Genomic DNA, 20548 nt, shown 5'->3' with positions numbered 1-20548 from the left:
GTTATAATCTTTTTATTGAAAATTAAATTACAGTACAACTAGGAAGAATCACAATGCTGCCAGTGCAATAGATTCCCCTCCACCCCCCCTCCCTTCCCACCCACCCAGTACATAACATCAAACAATAGGAGAATGAATGAAACCTAGAACAACAAAACTACATATTCAAAAGATAGCTCCGCATTCTTGGGGTCAAAGTGTCCCAAAAGGCACGCGAAGTGCCATGGGAGAGTCTAAGTCCTGGATCTGAATCTTTTCCATCTTGAGTAGGGTAAGCATCTGCATCCTCCGTTGGGACAGTGAAGGAGGGCACTGATTGAGCCAATTAAGCAATATTACTTTTTTCTCCATCAAGATTGCCCTCTGTAAAAAGTGACGATACCCACTAGGTGTGGGAGTCTGCAATGAGTACAAATCAAACAATATCAAAGGATCCAGCTTTATTCAACAAATCCAAATAGAAGATATGTAGGTAAGCAAAGTTCTCCAAAAGACCTTTAAAGCCAGGCAAAGCCAAAACATATGTCCTAAAGTGGCAAGCGAGTAGTAGAGAAAGTCCCATGTATCTGGCTCGCTGAGGTGAAATATAAAGGCTTAATGCAAACTTATAGTGCTGCTTCCAATACAAGACACTGTCCAATACTTTAACATAAGCCATTACATACTTTCTGTAATTCGAAAGGGATAGCTGTGTAGCAAGATCAGCATTCCATGCTGTCATATATTTAGGATAAAGTTCTGTGGTGGAATCCTTCAAATATTGATGATGAAACTGCAAGGGAGCCTTCAGCTGGGCTCCCAAAGTATAACAAGTAGCCAATTCATCCTGGACATCCTCAGTTAGATCCTCCTAGGAGAGGCTCCGGATATAATGCCGAAGTTACAGATAGGAAAAAACATCCCTGGGTGTCAAAGAGTACTCCTCTTGGAGGGTAGCAAAAGATTTCATAAAGGAAGCATCTGAAATGCATAAAGCCATTTTGGCACCAAGATCATACTGAATAGATGAACTCGACCCAAAACAGACAAAAGATATGCCCTCCATAACAGAAGTTTTGACAGTAGTCTCAGATAATAACCTAGACACATTAACAGTATACATTAGAGATAATTGTGCAGGGATATGAGCACCCAGATATTTCAGAAATACAGTCTCCCACTTTAACAGAAATGTCCCTTACCAATGTTCTTTGACCTCTATCATCAATTGCAATGCCTTAGATTTAGAAAGATTGAGCGAGAAACCTGATAAAGTGCCATAATCAGCAAGGGCATCCAATAACGTTGGCAAATAAGTTTCAGGATTAGTAAATACAATCATGATGTTATCTGAATAGGCCAAGAACTTCACCCGAAGGGGAGGATCATCCATCCTTGAGATGTGCTCATTGGCCAACAGAGTACACAAAAGTGGCTCCAGAGATATGATGACAAAGGTGATAACGGGCACCCCTGTCGCTTACTCCTAGCTATGGAAAAAGTGGATGTGCAGATGCCATTTTCTAACAGGCACGCCTGAGGTGCAAAATACAACGCCTACATTGCGGAAAGAAATTCACCCCAAAACCCATATACTCAAGCATGGTGAACAAGAATGCCCATCCAACCCTATCAAATGCCTTCTCAGGTTGGGGGAATTTTATTGATTGGTCTGGGAAAATCTCAACTCTGTTGGATCAATATTCTTGGGTAAGTATGCAAACTCATAATTACCTATCACCATATCTATTTTCACAGAAAATAAAATGGAGCTGAACATATAACACTAGCACCACTGTTTAAGCCACTGCCACAGCTGTACCTAGAACAAGTGGTTTATGGTTTATTCAGCACTTAATATACCACTTTTAATACATTGCACAACAGAGCAGTGAATAAAATATAAAAACCATTATAAAAAAAAAAAAAAGAAGAAAGAAAGAAATGCCATAACGTAAGAGGTCAGGAAAGATTCAAACTAAAGCAAAGAAAGGTTAAAGAAAAATCTAAAGAAAAATCTCCCTAAAAAAATTCAAAATAAAATAAAACAAATAAAATACTGGTAACAGGTCAGTTAAGTCAGTGGTCTTCACTAATTTTTAAGCCGGGCCCTTTTAGAGGGCAAAAGAGCTAATTGAGAGCAGACAAATATCTTCCTCCTTGGGGCCATGATACAAACCAATTCTTGATGTTCATCTCCACCAGAACCCCTAGCCTTGGTCATACATGCAGAAAACAGATAAACCCTCTTCAAATACAGACCTACAAAGTAACCCCCCCAACCCCACTTTTACGAAGCTCCGACGCTAATAGAATTCCTGTGAGCATCGGCGCTCTTAACGTTCAACAATTTTTATTGATGACTACAAATATGACAAAGCAGTGTGTCATTGTTGATGGGTTTTTCTGTGATACCCACTGCTTGAGGGTGTGTATGTGGGGGATCTGTAACTAGGAGATGTTGATCTTGCTTTTGGACAGTACTGAGGTGGGGGGTTGGTATGAGTGGTTAACCTCCCTATCAGGGTTGGATTGGGTTCTGCTTTTTGTACTGTCTTGTCATGTACTATGAGGGTCTTTATGATGGTTGTTTTTATACGCATTGATTCATGGTTCCACACTCTGTTTTGATGTATATATATATATGCAGTCATAACCATACTTGTTTCTATTTGGAGGGGGGGGGTTATGTGGAGCTTTCTTGTATACTCTGTTCTTTCACATATCTAAATCATTCAAGGTCAAGCTCATAGCCCTATGAGGCAGGGACTGTAGATATGACTCCCAGGTCCGCAGAAACAATCTTTTCTAGCGATGAGCCAAGCGAACCTCCCGAGCTTCATAGGTTAACAATAGATGAAAATGATTTCTCCAGTGCCAGAAACCTGGCAGAGAGTCCTTCAGCCAGTACTGTAAAATACATTTATGAGTTACCATACAAGCTTTATGGAACAATGAGCCTCTCCCAAACCCATGTACCCGACATCTACCCACCTGCCAAAAGAGAAGCCTCCTGGGAGAGCTAATCACTATAGCCCCCCAGAGTTTCCCCAAGTAGGAGAGTGGCATGCCAAAATTGTTGAACATGTGTGCAAAGCTACACAGCATGAGAGAGAGTATTAGCAGTCTGTCCGCACCATATACTTAATGGAGTATCTACCATTCCCAAGTAAAATGCCTGTACCTGAGTGAAATAGGCTTTAGTAAGGATCCTGAAGGTACACTCTCTCCAAATTGCCCCTGTGATGATCCTTGGAATCCGAGTTAGCGCATGATAGAGGTCATTGTCCCCCTAAACCAATTCCAGCTCCTCATTCCACTGAGCTGTCAAACCCGTAAAGGATCGGGCAGGCCAAAGCGTTCAAAGAAGCTTATGTAAGTGAGACACAGAGTATTCATGTGCATCCTGAAACAATTCCCCCAATCTCGGAGCTTTTATCGCCACGGCCGGCGAAAAAGAGCCTAATGTGGCTTCGTAAAAGGTGTGTGGGGGAGGGGGGTAAAAATATTCATGCACACAAATGAATTCTCACGAGAATTCGCAGGAGCCATAGCACTGAGCAGCAGCGCTAAATCGTGCGCCTGCTCCTGCTTCTCAGCGGCCAAAAACAGGGCAGCCAGTTAACAGCGGGGCAGGAACTTGAAAAGTTTGCTCCTGCCCGCTGCACCTACACCGGCGATCCACAGTAGAGGTATGAGGCTAGAACAAGGAGGGCGGCAGGGTGCAGAGCCTGGGAGGAAGGGAGGGTGCAGAGCTTGACGGGGGAGGGAAGGAAGGGTGCTGGGTGAAGAGTCTGACAGGGGAGGGAGGGAAGGAAGGAAGGGGACTGGGTGCAATGCCTGACAGGGGAGGGAGGGAAGGATGCTGGGTGCAGTGCCTGACAGGGGAAGGAGGGAGGGAAGGAAGGGTGCTGGGTGCAGAGCCTGATAGGGGATGGAGGGAGAGAGGGAAGGAAGGGTGCTGGGTGCAGAGTCTGACAGGGGAGGGAGGGAGAGAAGGAAGGGGGCTGGGTGCAATGCCTGACGGGAGGGAGGGAAGGATACTGGGTGCAGTGCCTGGCAGAAAGGGAGCTGGGTGCAGAGCCTGGCAGGGCGCTTGAATATTAAGCCGCCTGACTTATATTCGAGTCAACCATTTTCCCTCCCTTTTTGGGGGGGGATATGGGGTTTCGACTTATATTCGTATCAACTTATATTCGAGTATATACAGTAATCTAAGGAAATACTTTTTACAGATGTGTGGAATAGTCTGTTTCTGAATTCAAGAAAATGTGTGGCAGGCATGTGGGATCTGTTAGCGAGATAGGCAGACTGGATGGGCCATTTAGCCTTTATGTGTCATCATGTTTCTACAGTATGTTTCTATATAGCATATACGAGGGGTGTTCAATAATTTATCTATCTCAGTTGGATGGAAAAGAGTTTTCAAAACATTTTTGTTTTATTTTTCATTATAGTCCCCTGATAGCTCCATACACTTCATCCACTTTCCTTTCAATGACTTTAACCCCTTTGAAAATAATTCTTCTGTTTGACCTTCAAGCCAGGATGTCACAGCTTCCTTGACATCCTCATTAGTTGAAAACTGATGTCCACGGAGAGATTTCTTCAAAACTCAGAACAGGAAATAATCCAAAGGAGCCAGGTCAGAACTGTAGGATGGATGGTTCAGCTGCTAAAATCCAAGAGACAACCAGGAGAAACTGCCTTCACAAGAGTGAGGGGCACGAAAACAGCAACGAATGAGACCAGATGGTGCTCAATCCATTTATTAATAAACCAGACTCGACATGATGGCGATGAAATTTAAACGTCTCCATGCGATTTTTTGCTGTACTCACCGCCAGCCACTACTTTGGTGTTTAAAAGAGATCTTATTGTAAAATTTGGACATATGGACTCATATACCCATGGTTTTATCAATTAACATCAAGACTCCTGAGGCAGGCCTTTTGGGCCGCAACACGATCATGTCGAGTCTGGTTTATTAATAAATGGATTGAGCACCATCTGGCCTCCTTCGTTGTTGTTTTCATATCCCTCAGTTGCTAAAATCCACATTCTCAGATGGCAGCCTGTGATTGTCATGACATGTGTACAGACACATTGTCTTGAAGAAGCAGCATGCCTGCTGAGTTTTCCTCGTCTTTTCTTCTTGATTGACTCCCGCAAAACGATCACTGGTGTTGGTGTCTTGTGTGGCATGAACTCCAGAAGCAAAAGTCTTTTATCATCCCAGAAGACAGTTGCCATGACATTGCCTGCAGAGTTTTCTGGCTTGAACTTTTTTTAGGGTGGGGGATGACTTGTGCTTCCACTGCATTGACTCCATTTTGGACTCAGGATCTCTGTGATAGACCCAAGTCTCACCTCCAGTCACCAAATGATGAAAAAACATTCACTTGGTCTTTACGGAGCATCTCCAAGTTCTCCTGACAGCACTGGAGCCTCATGGCCTTCTGACATGACCTCAGCATTTTATTTATTTATTTATTTAATTTGTTTTCTATCCTTTTCTCCCCAAAGAGCTCATAATGAGTTACAGGTTCTTGGAACCCATCTTCCACTAACCTTGGACATGCCCAGCTTTTCATGAATTATTTTCCAAACCGTACCTGCCAAGATGCCCATTTCTTCAGCTATTTTGGAAACCTCAATTCATCTGACAAAATTAAATCCTCAACTTTCTTTGCATATTTCTATGGAAGTTGCTTCCACAGACAGTGTAAGGGTCATTTTCAATGGACTCTCTACCCCACTTAAACTGCTCCAGAATTTTACTTTGTAGGATGATGGGGCAGACATTATAAACTGCAGTCATGCATTCAAGGATCTCCTTTGACTTTTGTCCTTCTTTTGTGAGAAATTTTATCACTGAACTGTCCGCCAGATCTAGCAATTTCTTACTTGATTTACACCAGAACTCTTCTGACATCCTGTCTTTTGGAATGTTAGACTTTCATTGAACTGCAACTGTGCATGAGTTGTTACAACGTGCACAGACTTGTTTCAACAGGCTTGCTACTTTCTTTCATTCCCAGGTAAATAAATTATTGAACACCCCTTGTACCAGATTTAAGCTTCATTGTGCAAATAGACTTTATGACAATCTCAGATCTTTGGAACAGGCAGATTGGCAAGGCTGTAGACAACACAGGTCAGCCTTTGAGGAATGAGAAAGAGACTTTTGATTAGTTCTGCTAGGCTGGCCCGCTCCCGTGCAAAGGGCAGGGGCTTATCTGCTGCATAAGCCGTGTAGTCCAAAGAAGAAAGATTACTAAACTTTAACGAGCATTTTTAAATATGCTTGAGGGGAAGGGTCAGCCTTATGGAGGTAGAGGGACGTGGCTCGTTTAAAGGGGCTCTGGACCAAGCGAAGAGTTTCTTCTCCCGGCAGCCAATAGGAACGCCGCAATTCATTCTCCCGCGCCCACCTCCGTTCTCTTTGATTTGCGGCCCTGCTTGGGAGTTCTCTCTGTTTTATGGGCGGGAGGTTTGTGACGTGCGGGTCTTTCCCCGCGAATGGGGTGTCCTTTGTTCTCCACCTCTCCTGTCCCGCAGCCAACCAGCGCTGGCACCTCCTTCCGAGAGGAGGCTGGAGAAGCGGGATCCCGAGGACAGTGAAAAGGGTTGCGCTGATGCTTGTGCATCTCGGTCGTTTGTGTTATTGGTTATTCTCAGATGTACAGTCGCTTTTCTATTTTTCTTTTTGTTGTTATTGGGTTTGTTTGTTTTTTTTTAAGGCAGGGATGCTCGGTTTTAGAAGCTGATCTTTGTCTACTGCAAGTTTGTTGTGATTTTCGGCGCTCTTTTTACAGCAAGGTTGGAATAGTCGTCGCACTCGCAACTCTGGTCTGTGCAGTCCCGAGTGTGGCTGGAAGGCGGTGGCCTGTACTGTACTGAAGATCGGAGGGGGCGTGTGATTACTCAGCTGCCTAATTCCCTTTAATCTAAAAAAAAAATCAAAAAAAAGTTGCGGAGGAAGAGTTCAGGCTCTGGTTTTTGTTTTTGTTTTTGCAACTCTTTAAAATGAACAACTCGAGGGATCCATCGCATGCAGTTGAGATTATCAGAGGCAAGTGCAAAATGAGTTTACATTTGCTCTCTGGGGATTTTGCAATGGATGATAACATCGTATAGGACAGGGGTATGGAACTCTCGTCCTGAGAGCCGTATTCCAGTCGGGTTTTCAGGATTTCCCCAATGAATATGCATGAGATTTATTTGCGTGCACTGCTTTCAATGCATATTCATTGGGGAAATCCTGAAAACCCGACTGGAATACGGCTCTCGAGGACCGGAGTTCCCTACCCCTGGTATAGGAGAATCGAAGGATTGATTACCTGCAGTAATTTTCCTTTCTAATTCGGAATGTCTTTATTTGTGACTTTTAGCGGGAGGTACAGCATTTTCATTTAATTCTTCAGAGAATTATTATGTTAGTGCTTGTTTCATTCGGATCGGATTGTGCATCCAGTACCTATTAATCGAAGTACTCTGATGTTGCCGTTTTGTATTTAAAGAAATAAGGTTGTAGACCAGGCATAAAGTTAATATTAGGGTGGGGTGTTGCTTTTTATTTTTTTTTTTGCTTGTTTGTTAGAACTGTATTGTCACCACTTTCCGATTTCCCCAAGAATAAAAACTTAATGTAACAAAAGAAGCGAAAAAGAGGCATGCCAATCATGCAGATATTTTCTCTGTGTCTCTTCTCTCTTTATATATTTCAAAAAAATTACAGGAATGGGGATGATGAACATTTTTGGAGGGGAGGGTTCAATTATTTAGGGTAGCAGGCTGTGAACCAGGGAAGCTGGGGTTCAAATTCTGCTACATCCAACCATTCTTATTGTGAGTTTGGACAAGACATCTCACCCTTCCTTGACTTTGGTACATTTGATTATAAGACCTCTTAAGAGATGGGTACCCACCAACTGTATTTAAATATGTAACTCGTCTTGAGCTCAGATTTTAAAATGGCAAGTAATTAAATTTAAAATCTAAGGCTGCATTAAAAATCTACATGTAGGTTTTTTGAACTCCATGGGAATGTTTTCCTTTACTTTGGATGCAATAAAGTAATGAAATGCATAGTACTCAGTAGTTAATTGTGTGTAGAGTCCGAAGTAATGCAACCTAGGGCCCATTTTACAAAGCTGCAGTAGTGAGTCCCAGCGCAATAAATGTGATGCAGCTCATAGGAATTGAATGGGCTTCGTTGCAACCCAAGAATTACTATTGTGGCTTTTTAAAAGGGGCCCTTAATTATTAAAAGAAGTTTATCATTAGTTGGTGGGGTTCATGGACTGCATGAGAGCAGGGATCTTAAGTATATTCTCCAAATTAGGCACTCTATCAAGGAATTTCCCAATTTGAAGATCTCGGATCTTAGGTGATCAATTTGAAGATCTCGAATCTTAGGTGATCCATTTTATTTTTTAAACATTTTGTTGCTTTCCAGGGGTGAGATAAAGATTCAGTGCTAAACTGGAAGTATGAAGCTGCAGTAAAAAAAAATTTAGGGCGGTTTGTTGTATCAAAGATTCTTGTGTGTAACTCATTAATTAGCACATGTTTCCATTCTCAGTGCACTCCTTCCCAGGTGGTGCAGGTTGTTTGTTCTCTACATCAGGCATTATCTTAGGGGCCTTTTTATTAAGCTGAACTTTGTAACGTGGGACTTTCCCACCTGCCATGCCAAGTTCTAGCATGACAACAAAATACAAAAAGGAACAAAAAAGACTTTAATACCTTTTAAACCATGATGGTGCTCAGAATCCAAGAATGGAATGGAAATGCTCAAAATGGGGGACAAGCCCCTATAGAGTCTTTCACTGAATCTATCATTGCACCAACTTTTATGGTAGAAAGGTGATTAAAAAAGCTTCATGGTAAATATGGTGAAATGCAATACAAACGTTAAATATCCAAAAAGTTAAATGTCCAAATGACTTGAAACTCAAAAGATAGTGAAATCAAAAAACTTAACTTAAATGTCCATACAGCGGTGGTCCGGCAAGGTTCTGACGCGTTTCGCCCAATGGCTTCCTCAGAGAACCCGCTGTGCAGTGTATGACCTTCAGTTTTAAATCCTTCCTAATTCAAAGAGACATCTCATTTCAGTTCTAGCATGAACCATAAAATAGGCACTTTTCCATTTGTTGAATTTCTGGCTGTATGATTGTTAGAAAAAAGTTACGTGGGAGCACTTATCGTCTTCTGTTAATGGTTGCACTAAGAACTCCTGTGTTATAAAGGTGTTAACCAGTTAGCATGCTGGTGATATCAGCACACTAGCTGAATAGCACTTCCATACCTGTTCTCTGCCCCCTCCCAAAATAATAAGAAAAAATAAATACCACACGCTTACCGTATAGATGGCAAAACTAACACAGATTGCTTTAGCTTGTGTTAGGCCATTTTTCCTGTTTTAAATGCACGTTGGTACTTCACGCAGCTTAGTAAAGGGGTCCTTTTCAGAGTTTCTCAACTCAGTCCTGGAGTACACCCTTGCCAGTCAAATTTTCAGAATATCCACAATAAATATGCATAAACTTGATTTGCATACACTTGCCTCCATTATGTGCAAATTTATTTCATGCATATACATTGTGGATATCCTGAAAACCTGACTGGCAAGGGTGTACCCCAGGACCGAGTTGAAAAACACTGCTTTAGAGCATAGAAAATCTGTTTTAAGAAGTACTTTATTGAATAAAAGGCGTTGAATAGTTTTGCATAGTGTTAAATTTCCATATGCAAAATCATGCGCTATCCTGAGATGCATGTGCAACTAAATTGATTAATGAGCTAATTATTTCCAATAATTGGGTGCTGACAATCAATTATTGCTGTTAAATTGGCAACAATTTGGGTTTACAAGCACCTCTTACTAAGCGCTATTCTGTAAAGGTTTCATTGCAAATCTTATGGTGCGTATGCGCAACTCAAAAGAGGGCGTGAACATGGGAAGAGCATTCTCTAGAGAATACTGGGGATCCACATCTACCTTGCGTGCCAGGATTTATACCAGGTTTAATTTGGTATAAATCCTCTTGCCCGAAGTTTGATGTGGGAATCAGCTCTAAGCGCAGTTCTGTAAATGACGCACAACTCCATGTAGATTTTTTTTTTTGTAGCGCTGTTTTTTTGAGCACCACTTACTGACTCTAGTTTATGCTGTCTGCCTTCTTCAGAAGATGTGGATGGTGTGGTAATCTAATGTATATTTTTTTTTGCATTTCAGACCGCCTTTATTTTACCGTTCAGTGTGTTACGCCAAAGACCGTTCCAGACACACACTATTTCTGCATGGATGATGAACTTGTATATGAGAAGTAAGTACAAGTGTTTGCGTTTTACACTGAGCTCTGGGCTTCTTTTAGGATTTTGGAGTAAGTTTTTAGGAGAGGAAAGGTGACTGTGCTCCTAAAAGTTGCTAAATTAAAAACTTTCTTATTCCAAGACGCTTTCTCCTCTTCCCAAATATAACTTATTCTGCAATACCTCAACCGCTTTTAAGAAGCGATCCCATTCCTTATGTTTCATCCTTCCCTATTTCCATTTTTTTTTTTTTTTTTGCATAATGTATTTTTTATTCCCTGCCTTCACTCTCCAATATGTCTAGTTAATGTCTAAATGTTCACAATCCCCTTTTCTTTATTCTTTTTAATTATATTATTATTGTACTATTTTTAAACCGGCTAGATACTCGTTGATGGTCAGTATAGTAAAAATTTAATAAACTTGAAACTGTAATATGTTAGGATTAAGAGAGCTGGACATGTGAAGGAGGAAATTTCAAAGTTCAGCACAACAAAGGAAAATGGGGAGAGCCAACCATCCACAGTGAAAACAAAAACTGTGGAGACAGATGTTCTGGAGATAATTTATTAAACACTGACATATAAAAACCATGAAAATTCAATTAAAAAAGTACAATGATAAAAATCCAAGATGTTCTGGAGATAATTTATTAAACACTGACATATAAAAACCATGAAAATTCAATTAAAAAAGTACAATGATAAAAATCCAAGATGTTCTGGAGATAATTTATTAAACACTGACATATAAAAACCATGAAAATTCAATTAAAAAAGTACAATGATAAAAATCCAAGATGTTCTGGAGATAATTTATTAAACACTGACATATAAAAACCATGAAAATTCAATTAAAAAAGTACAATGATAAAAATCCAAGATGTTCTGGAGATAATTTATTAAACACTGACATATAAAAACCATGAAAATTCAATTAAAAAAGTACAATGATAAAAATCCAAGATGTTCTGGAGATAATTTATTAAACACTGACATATAAAAACCATGAAAATTCAATTAAAAAAGTACAATGATAAAAATCCAAGATGTTCTGGAGATAATTTATTAAACACTGACATAAAAACCATGAAAATTCAATTAAAAAAGTACAATGATAAAAATCCAACCAGACCCTACACGGTCCGTGTTTCGGCGAACACGCCTTCCTCAGGGGTCCAATGGTTCGCAAACTCGCATACAAAGAATTGGACTGAAAACAGTCTTGTCTTTAAACCTGTGAGCAAAGAACACCGCAGACAAGCTGAAGTAGCAAAAAAAAAAAAAAAAATGCTAAAAGGAAACTTCAAAGTTGCCCTATGTTGGCTTTGGAAATCCTGAGTCTTTCGTTACAAGGTGGTGTCTATAATTTACTGAATTATGGGTCTCGTAGTACCTGGGATGTAATGCGAGGTTTGTTGTGGTTTCGGTAGATTATGATCAAAATCCTGTTCAAATTAGGGGTTTTGTAGAAAGTGAGACGATGTAAACGAAAGCAAAACAGCCAGAGTTTGTGAGTTGGCCCTGCCCTATCTGTAGATGAAGAAAGTGACTTTGTTATCTGTTTACACTTTTTAAGTGCTATTAACTTTTGTTGCTTGGTTGGCTGTGGAGTACTTCTACACTATGATTATTTAAGAATAAGTTACACCCCATACTTTGTGCTCTTGCAATTAAAACAGAAACCAATTGGGTTATATAAAGTATTAGATAATAGCTTCTCTCTGGCATTCCATTTAACAACATTCACACCACTGAACTTGCTTTCCTGCTTATTTAAAGGGTGCCTGTAAGGGCTGTGATGTTTTTTTTTCAGGGTGCCTCCTTATTAGCGTGTTGCTTTTCCTGTTGAAGTGTTTGTTTTTTGCTCTGGTACAGCTTTTAGGATAGGGAGCCATAGAGGGTGGCCTTCTAATCTAATCTGGAATTTATATACTATTAAATCTCTTAAAGTACAAAGTGGATTGCAAAACAATATGCAAATAAAATACAGGTAAATTAAACATTTATGTTTTATAAAACTTTCAGAAATAAAAAGGTTTTAAGAGCACGATGGGTGTTAGAAGGGCACAAATGATGGAGGCTGTGGGTGCTGGAAATTTAAGCGAGGGCAAATCAAAAATTTATTTATTTATTTTTAAAATTTCTATACCATTTTTTTCCAAAATGATTACATACATAAAGGCAATTTGTTAAATTATGCAGTAACCGGAACAGAGCTAGCAAAATGCAACTTATGTATTTGTACATTGCCTGTTGGATAGTTCATCCACGCATAGTGCAGCGCTCAGCCTTTAGTTGTGTAGCAGCCACAAGGTTAGAAACATGGATGCTCCATTGCAAGATTGCTCAACTGAAGAACAATGTGCAGTAGTGCACTTTCTTTGGGCAGAGGAAGTGAAGCCTGTGGAAATTCACCGTCGATTATTAACTCAATATGGACATAGCACCGTGGATCAACAAAAAGTTTATGCATGGGTAAAAAGGTTTCAAGCGGGAAGAACAGGTGTAACCGATCAACATCGCGCACAAAGACCGACGGATAACGGTGTCTCAATTGGCTGCATTTGCCATAATGCATGATGACTTGGGATATAGGAACGTTTATGCATTAGGGGTTCCCAAACACCTTATTGATCTGCACAAGCAACAGTGTGTGGAGGTTGCAACCCAGTTCCTGAGACGGTATGAAGAAGATCCGAGTATTCTGGAGAGAATTGTTACTGGTGACGAGACGTAGTGCATCACTTTGACCCGGAGAGGAAAAGACAAAGCGCAGTGAAGTAAAGGAAGTGGTGTTCATCTGGCTTCGGGAGCAGGCGAAAAAACTTCTCTGCAGGAATGCAGAAGCTAGTTGAACAATGCAATAAATGTGGTGTCTTGCATGGGACTATGTGGAAAAGTGGTTTGTTCAGTTGCTCATAGTTACTTCTTTTAAAGCCATTAAATGTATTTTGCCTTTACTTTATGATTTACCTTCGTATAACTCATTTGCTAAGAGCTGTTGTAGTGGCTTTGACTCTTGACTTCCACAATGTATAGTAAATCTAAGACAATTTGATTAATTACAGAAACATAGGATATTCCATTATGTATAAAATTAGGACTAATAGGCCACGGAAAAGATTTATTTGAAGTTTGAACAAAGAACCTGAACAAAAAATATAAAAGTATGAAATCATATTATAATGTAAGTTCTTTTTGTTTTGAAGCTAGAGTTGACGTTGATTCATTTTTGCTGACACCAACTAACTCCATGACTCTGATACGACTTCACAGCCTTGGAGTAAAGTGCCTGGGGCCATTAGGGCTATGATGCTTTGAGTTATAATCTGTTTCTTTCTACTTATGCAAGTTTTAAGGTCAATTGGAACTAAACTCTGCAGGGCTTGCTTACATTCACAATGACCAGGGTTACGTTCCTTTTGTCTTGCCCAGCCATTGGTACTGCTGTCCTCCTTACAGAATTGCCAAGGGGGCTGACCCACTCAGCAGGAGATTGGGCTGGTTGGCTTTGCGTCTGACACAACCGATTGGTGGCCTGAGGCAAAAGGAGTTGCCTCTCTGTGCCACAGCAGCAGGAAAGGCCTTCATACTACTACTACTACTACTATGTATTCATTTCTGTAGCGCTGAAAGGCATACGCAGCGCTGAACATTTAACATTCAATAGATGGTCCCTGCTCAAAAGAGCTTACAATCTTAATTTGGACAGACAGGCAGGACATTTCAGGTTGTGGAGTTTCTGGCAGAAGGAATAATACAATGGGTATAGGTATCTGACAGCGATTGGGGAGTTAAGAGTTGAAAGCAACTTTTTTAAAAAGTGGGCTTTTAGCTTGGATTTGAATACTGCTAGAGACTGGGCATGGCGTATTGACTCTGGCACCTTGTTGCAGGCATATGGCACATCAAGAAAGAAGGGACGGAGTCTAGAGTTGGCAGTGGAGGAGAAGGGTACAGATAAGAGGGACTTGCCCAATGAACGGAATTCACAGGAGGAAGCATAGGGGGAGATAAGTGATGGGAGATATTGAGGGGCTACATAGTGAATGCACTTGTAAGTCAGTAAGAGGAGTTTGAACTGTATTTGGAAGTGGATGGGGAGCCAGTGTTCATAAAAGGTGATTTCCTGCTGCTGGAGCATGAGAAGACAACTGAGCAAGAGATCTTGGCCCATCGGCAGGAGAAGACCTGCAAAAGCGGGAGACTTGACAGGTTTGCCCTTATATAGAGCCATTAGAGCATGTCTTGCCCCAGAACCTGTTACACTTCTCCCTCCATATTTGCAGTTTCCATACCTGCGGTTTCGCTTTTTCGCGATTTTTTTGGCTGCTGACTCCGCCTCCCCAAAAAACATCATCACTAAAGTTTTTTCCTTTTACTTTTCTGGACAGTACCAATAAAAAAAGTTTATCACTTACCATTACTGTACTGTAATTTTGAAAATCGCTGCTGCCATGCTTTCTCACACAAATTTGCTGCTTCCATGTTTCCCGGTGTGCACTGAGAAAAACGTTGCTTCCCAGCATCCCTAGAGAGAAAGGCTTCTTCCCAGCATGCATGAAATCGCTGCTTGCTTGCCTGCCCTGAAATCGCTGAGAATTTCTACAGTAGTAATAGTGACATCTTATTTCAATAGTAGTAATAGTGGCAGCTTAATTCAAAAACCGCGAATAACATATAAAAAAGTTATTAGCGGGTTTTTTCATATTCGTACCTATTGCTGAAACGCATCCACCACGAATACGGAGGGAGAAGTGTATATGTTCTGCTGTTGTGCTATTAATGTCAGTGCCAGTGACAGGATCCTTCCTGCCACTCAGCTCTGTGGGCTGTGAGTGTTTGCACCTGCAGCATTCCAGCCCCAAGGAACAGACTTCTTTACAAGGTAACACTAAGCTTTACTGCAGGGTGGCCAACAGAATGAGATAGTGAATTGGCAGTATACCTTAAAGCAGGGTTAGGGAACTCCGGTCCTTGAGAGCCATATTCCAGTCGGGTTTTCAGGATTTCCCCAATGAATGTGCATTGAAAGCAGTGCATGCAAATAGATCTCATGCATATTCATTGGGGAAATCCTGAAAACCCGACTGGAATACGGCTCTTGAGGACCGGAGTTCCCTACCCCTGCCTTAAAAAATGGGTCACGGTTAAGTTGAGAGTGGATAAGAGGGTAAGAATTGAGGATGATGGGGCAGTAGCTAATTTTAGCCAGATCATATTAGCCTTGCCTTTATTTTATGAGTGAGGTTCCGAGAATAGCCTTACTGGGTCAGACCAATGGTTCATCAAGCCCAGTAGCCCATTCTCACGGTGGTCCATCTAGGTCACTAGTACCTGGCCAAAACCCAAGGAGTAGCAACATTCCATGCTACCGATCAGGGCAAGCAGTGGCTTCCCCCATGTCTTTCTCAATAACCGACTATGGACTTTTCCTCCAGGAAATTGTCCAGATCTTTCTTAAAACCAGCTACGCTATCCGCTCTTACCACAACCTCTGGCAACACGTTCTGGAGCTTAACTATTCAAAATTTACTTTTGTTGGTTCAACCTGGTCTTGAGCCCATATCCCCAGTCTCTCACACAGCTACACTTGCCTCCTAAGTAGAAGTAAACAAATTGACAAATAGGTGCTTGAAACAGTCCTGTAGATTCAAGGAAAGCTGGTACAGGTGTGATCCAAAGCAAGGTTTCAGGATAGTGGATGCCAGCAGTGTGGGAGAAGCTGCTCCTGAGCATTGCAGAAGGTACTTGTGTTTTAATAGGAAGGTTGAGGTGTTGAGGCTCGGCTTCATCCTTCCATTTTATAACCAGCTGCTGGCTGAATGACAGTGGAGACTGATGCAGAGGGTATTGGTGGTGGGGAGGGCGTGCTTGAGGCAAGTCCTAATTAGTACCAAATAGTGAAAAACGAAGTGGTGCCACAGTTTTTGACTCCTGCGATGGATGGGCTGTTTTAGGAGGAGGGGCGGTTGGATAACGCAGGGAAAAATCCTTGGGTTGTGAATGAAAGCTTATGATACCATTTCCCAGTAGAGACTGGGACTGAGCTAAAAGTCCAAAATATTAGGAAGAAATTCTTCAAAAGTAATTTTGTTTAAATTTTCTATTCTGCTGTCTGATATTTTTGGATACAGGGCTTACAATATCGGATTAGGACTGAATTCAAACCAGACAATCCCATTTAAAAAAAAAAAGTATTGGTAATTTGAGTTAGCAACATGGCTGATAGATTTGTAACCTGTTTGTGATGCTGTGAGGAATTTAAGTGCTGCAGACAATCTTTGTCTTTGATTTTTTCATCCTCTTAACTTGTTTCTGCTTTCTTTTTCAGCTTCTACTCGGATTTTGGGCCTCTCAACTTGGCCATGTTATACAGATACTGTTACAAGCTAAACAGGAAGCTGAAGGTAAATTTATTTCTGGGTGGTTAAGGAGGTGGATGTTCCCTGGACTAAGAACTGAGATGTGGGTTCAGCACTCGACCTTTTACCACCTGTGTATGAATTTCCTCCTCTTTATCCACCTGCAATAGAATACTTTTCCTTTTAAAAGCTAATTTGACTGTGAAGGTGCCAGCAGTATGTTCTTGGCCTGCACCTCAGAGGTGGTTGTATGAATGTTCCCACACTGCTCCAGCTAGGAAGTCTGCTATTAGTCCTTGTGGTTGGCTACTTGATGTTGCCTTATATCATTCCATTGCAAAATACATAAGGGGGGAGAGAAAGGGTTGAATTTGTGTCTTCTGACCATTGCAACAGTAAAGAAACAACACTTGTTAGCCAGTAAAAATGTATTATTTGCCTTTTCATTGAGAGCTCAGATAGAAACATAATGGCAGATAAAGACCAAATGGTCCATCCAGTCTGCCCAACCACAGCATCCACTATCTCGTCCTCTCCCTAAGAGATCATATATGCCTGTCCCACTCTTTTTTAAATTTAGACACAGTTTATGTCTCCACTGGTGCTGCCCGATTCATGATTCGAAGCGATTCACCGATTCATTTTGCGTGAATCGATTCAAATACAAAAAAAATTGACCTCCCGATTCATTGTCTGACCCTCCCACCTTGCCCCCTAAAGCAGGATCGGCAGCACTGCCTCCTGCTGGCCAGCCACTGCCCCTCCTCCTTTAGAGGGCGAGGGGGGAGGGCCAGTTGTGAAGTGCTGCAGTGTCCGACTTCCCCCCTGGCCTCCTGTACCTCCATTTACCTGATTCCAGCAGGGAGCAGCCTGCAGAGAGGATCGCTGGTACTTTAGTGATGATTGCAGGTTGCCATAGGCCTCAGGAGCTGTCTTCCCTCTGCCGCAATCCTGCCTGTAACATCAGAGGAGGGGCATGACCGCGTCAGAGGGAAGACAGCTCCAAAGGCTTATGGCAACCTGCAATGATTGCTAAAGTACCGGCGATCCTCTCTGCAGGCTGCTTCTTGCTGGAATCGGGTAAATGTGAGGCGTGGGAGGTCAGGGAGGAACACACAGGCCTTCCGGGGGGGACGAAGACAGTCATTCGGGGGGAGGTGCAGGCCTTCAGGGGTGGTGGTACAGGCCTTCGGGGGGACAGGCAGCCCTTCAGGGGGGACAGGCAGGCCTTCAGGGGGGGACAGACCTTTAGGGGAGGGGCCCCTGGTGTAGAAGTACATGGAAGGGGGGGGTTCAAAGAGGTGTGCATATGCCGGACTTTGGGGGAAAGAAACAATGGGTCTAAAAACAGGAGAGGGAGAGAGATGGTGGACAATGGGATTTAGGGATGAAAGGAACAGAAAGGGAGAGATGGTGGACCCTGGGGTGGTGGGGAAGGAGGGAGAGATGCTGGATGAAAGGGTAGTTGCGAAAAGGTGGATCTGTGGATGGAGATGAAAAAAAAGAAAGATGCCAGACCTCCAAGGGAGGGAAGGGAAATGGAAGGGGAGGACAGAGATAAAAGATTGATGGTTAGTATGGAGAAAGAAGGAGACCCTGGCAAGCAAGTTATCAGAAGACAACCAGAGCCTGGGACCAACAAGATTTGAATAATGACCAGGCAACAAAAGGTAGAAAAAATAATTTTATTTTCTTTTTTGTGATTACAATATGTCAGATTTGAAAAGTGTATCCTGCCAGAGCTGGTGTTAGACCACTAACGTGAGTTAGGATTTAGCAGAGAGAGGAAAATTCTTTTTTGTTTGTTTATTTTGTTTACACCACGGCGCCAGTGTGGTTAGGAGAAGGCAAAGGGGGTGAAGAGGCTATAAAATAAACCTACCAAGATGTTTTAAAAAAACACCCAATTGGGCAGGAAAATCGAATCGAAAAATCAATTCAATAGGATGAATCGAATCGAATCAAAATTTTTTTCTGAATCGGGCAGCACTAGTCTCTACCACCTCTACCAGGAGACTGTGCCATGCATCTACCATTCTTTCTGTAAAAAAGTATTTATATTACTCCTGAGCCTATTACCTCTTAATTTCATGCCTCTCATTTCAGAGCTTCCTGTCAAATGAAAGAGATTTGCCTCGTGCATTTATGTCACGTAGGTATTTAAACATCTCTGTCTTCTAGTGCAATGTGTCTAGTAATCCTGAACCCATAGGGTTATGCATCTGAACTTGCAAGTTGCTTGCAGAATGCTGTCAATCATCTTTGAACTTCATCTCCTTCCCAGGCAGCTCCTCCTACCCACTTGAGTTTCCCAGCTATGCAATTTTATTATTTTAAGGGATTTTTTCATAGTGTTCAGTTGGAGGATCGGTTCCCAGAGTGCCCACTTGTTAGGAACTCTGCCTGTGAGAAGACGCAGACTCATGTTGCAGAAGTCTGCTGCTAGCAGGATCAGCCTTTGGGGATATCTAGCTAGCTAGCCGGAATTAATATTTTTTTGGAGCTCAGGGGCCATCCCCTGCATAACTGTTCACATCCCTGATCTTATCAGGAGCTTGAGCGTAGGTTGTTTGGCTCCTTCCCAGCTTGACTGGGATTAATAGTGGGCTGGCTGTGTGGTCCTCTCCCCCTTCACGACGTGAGATTTTCTGGGAGTTGATGCTCAATTCAGTTTTGGCCAACTGACAGTCTGAAGACCAAGTTCATCCCACAAACCTGTGAGGCATAGTTCTCCATTTGTCCCAGCTGCACTGCTAAGCTGAAGCAGGCAGGCACATAGCATAGTGAGTAATTCTATTGTAGCTTGTGGGAGAGTGTGTCTCCAGAAGTGAAATTTGAAGGTTTCTGCAGCCAGAGCCAAGGATCCCCACCTCTAAAACTCCTTTCCCTATATTTTTTGTGTTTCATGGAAGTTTCCACAAGCCATTTTTGGCATGATTTGCTGGTGGTGGCCATCTTGGATTTTAAATCATCTTTAGAAAAAAAGCCTTAAAACCCCTCAAGCCTTCTACCCCTGTACCATGCCAAGTTTGTGCTGGATGGCCGTCCAAGGAGCATCCATGTCCCACGTGTGGCGGAGCACATAGTGGAGGGGCCTTGGGCTCAGCATCCTCTGAGTCCTCCAGGGCTGAGGATCTGAAGGAGAAGAGACCTTTTCCAGATCCCTCCAGCTAAGTGGCTAAGTGCAGATGTGTGAATGCCATGGAGCCCAGGAGGATCTGTAGGGGCTCCTTGCTGGGGCCCTCAAGACCCCCAGTGAAAGGCTTCACCACAGATTTTGTGAGCCTTTTGTGGAAGGCCTAGTTGAAATGCTGAGAGTTCTCAGCATCTCCATTCAGTGCCCACCTCTTTGAGAGCACTTTTGACTCCTAACTCCTCTCACCTTGGGTTCTGCATCCCCAACCCTATATGTCATGTCTGTCTGTTCAAGTTTAATTGTAAGCTCATTCGAGGAGGGGACTGTCTATAAATGTCAAAATATAAGGATAGTCAACTTCAAGAAGAGTCAGCTGGAGCTGACCCAGCGCCTGGACTACCTGTAGTCAGAAGACCAGGTTCATCCAGTGAATCTGTGAGGCAGATTTCTTCTCCCTTGATTCCAGCTGAATCCTATGCTGAAGCAGGCAGGCACCACATGGCGCAGTGAGTAAGGGGATCCTTAAAAGTTGAATTTGAGAGTTTCTGACCTCAAAGCCCAGGCCTTCCTCCTTTAAAACCCCTTTCCCTGTGATTTTTTTTTTCCTTCAGGGAGGTCTCCAAGGGCCGTTTTTGGAGCGATTTTTCTGCTGGCGGCTATCTTAGATTTTAAACAATCTTTTTTTCTTTTGCCTCCATCTGCCTCAAAACTCCTTGATTTTACTCAAAATCAACTGGGATGGA

At 42.2% G+C, this 20548-nt stretch overlaps 1 protein-coding gene across 10 annotated transcripts in view; it reads left to right on the top strand.

Annotated features, from left to right (window-relative positions):
- Positions 1-20548, top strand: part of CDC14B (cell division cycle 14B) — a 197520-nt gene that overhangs the window by 46272 nt on the left and 130700 nt on the right. For 8 of the 10 annotated variants that reach the window (XR_004537599.1, XM_033928382.1, XM_033928373.1 and 5 more), the window contains exons 2-3: positions 10226-10316; positions 16639-16714. Coding sequence is in view for 9 of the 10 variants with exons in the window: in XM_033928382.1 (XP_033784273.1) it covers positions 10226-10316; positions 16639-16714 (167 nt within the window). In the remaining variant the exon portion in view is untranslated. Of the gene's footprint in view, positions 1-6574; positions 7055-10225; positions 10317-16638; positions 16715-20548 lie in introns of those variants that run through there. The other 2 variants (XM_033928426.1, XM_033928391.1) reach the window with 2 other exon arrangements.

The sequence above is a fragment of the Geotrypetes seraphini genome, chromosome 1 (assembly GCF_902459505.1).
Source record: "Geotrypetes seraphini chromosome 1, aGeoSer1.1, whole genome shotgun sequence".
Taxonomy (NCBI): domain Eukaryota; kingdom Metazoa; phylum Chordata; class Amphibia; order Gymnophiona; family Dermophiidae; genus Geotrypetes; species Geotrypetes seraphini.
Note: the sequence above shows the minus strand (reverse complement) of the source record. Positions and strands in the feature narration are given on the sequence as shown.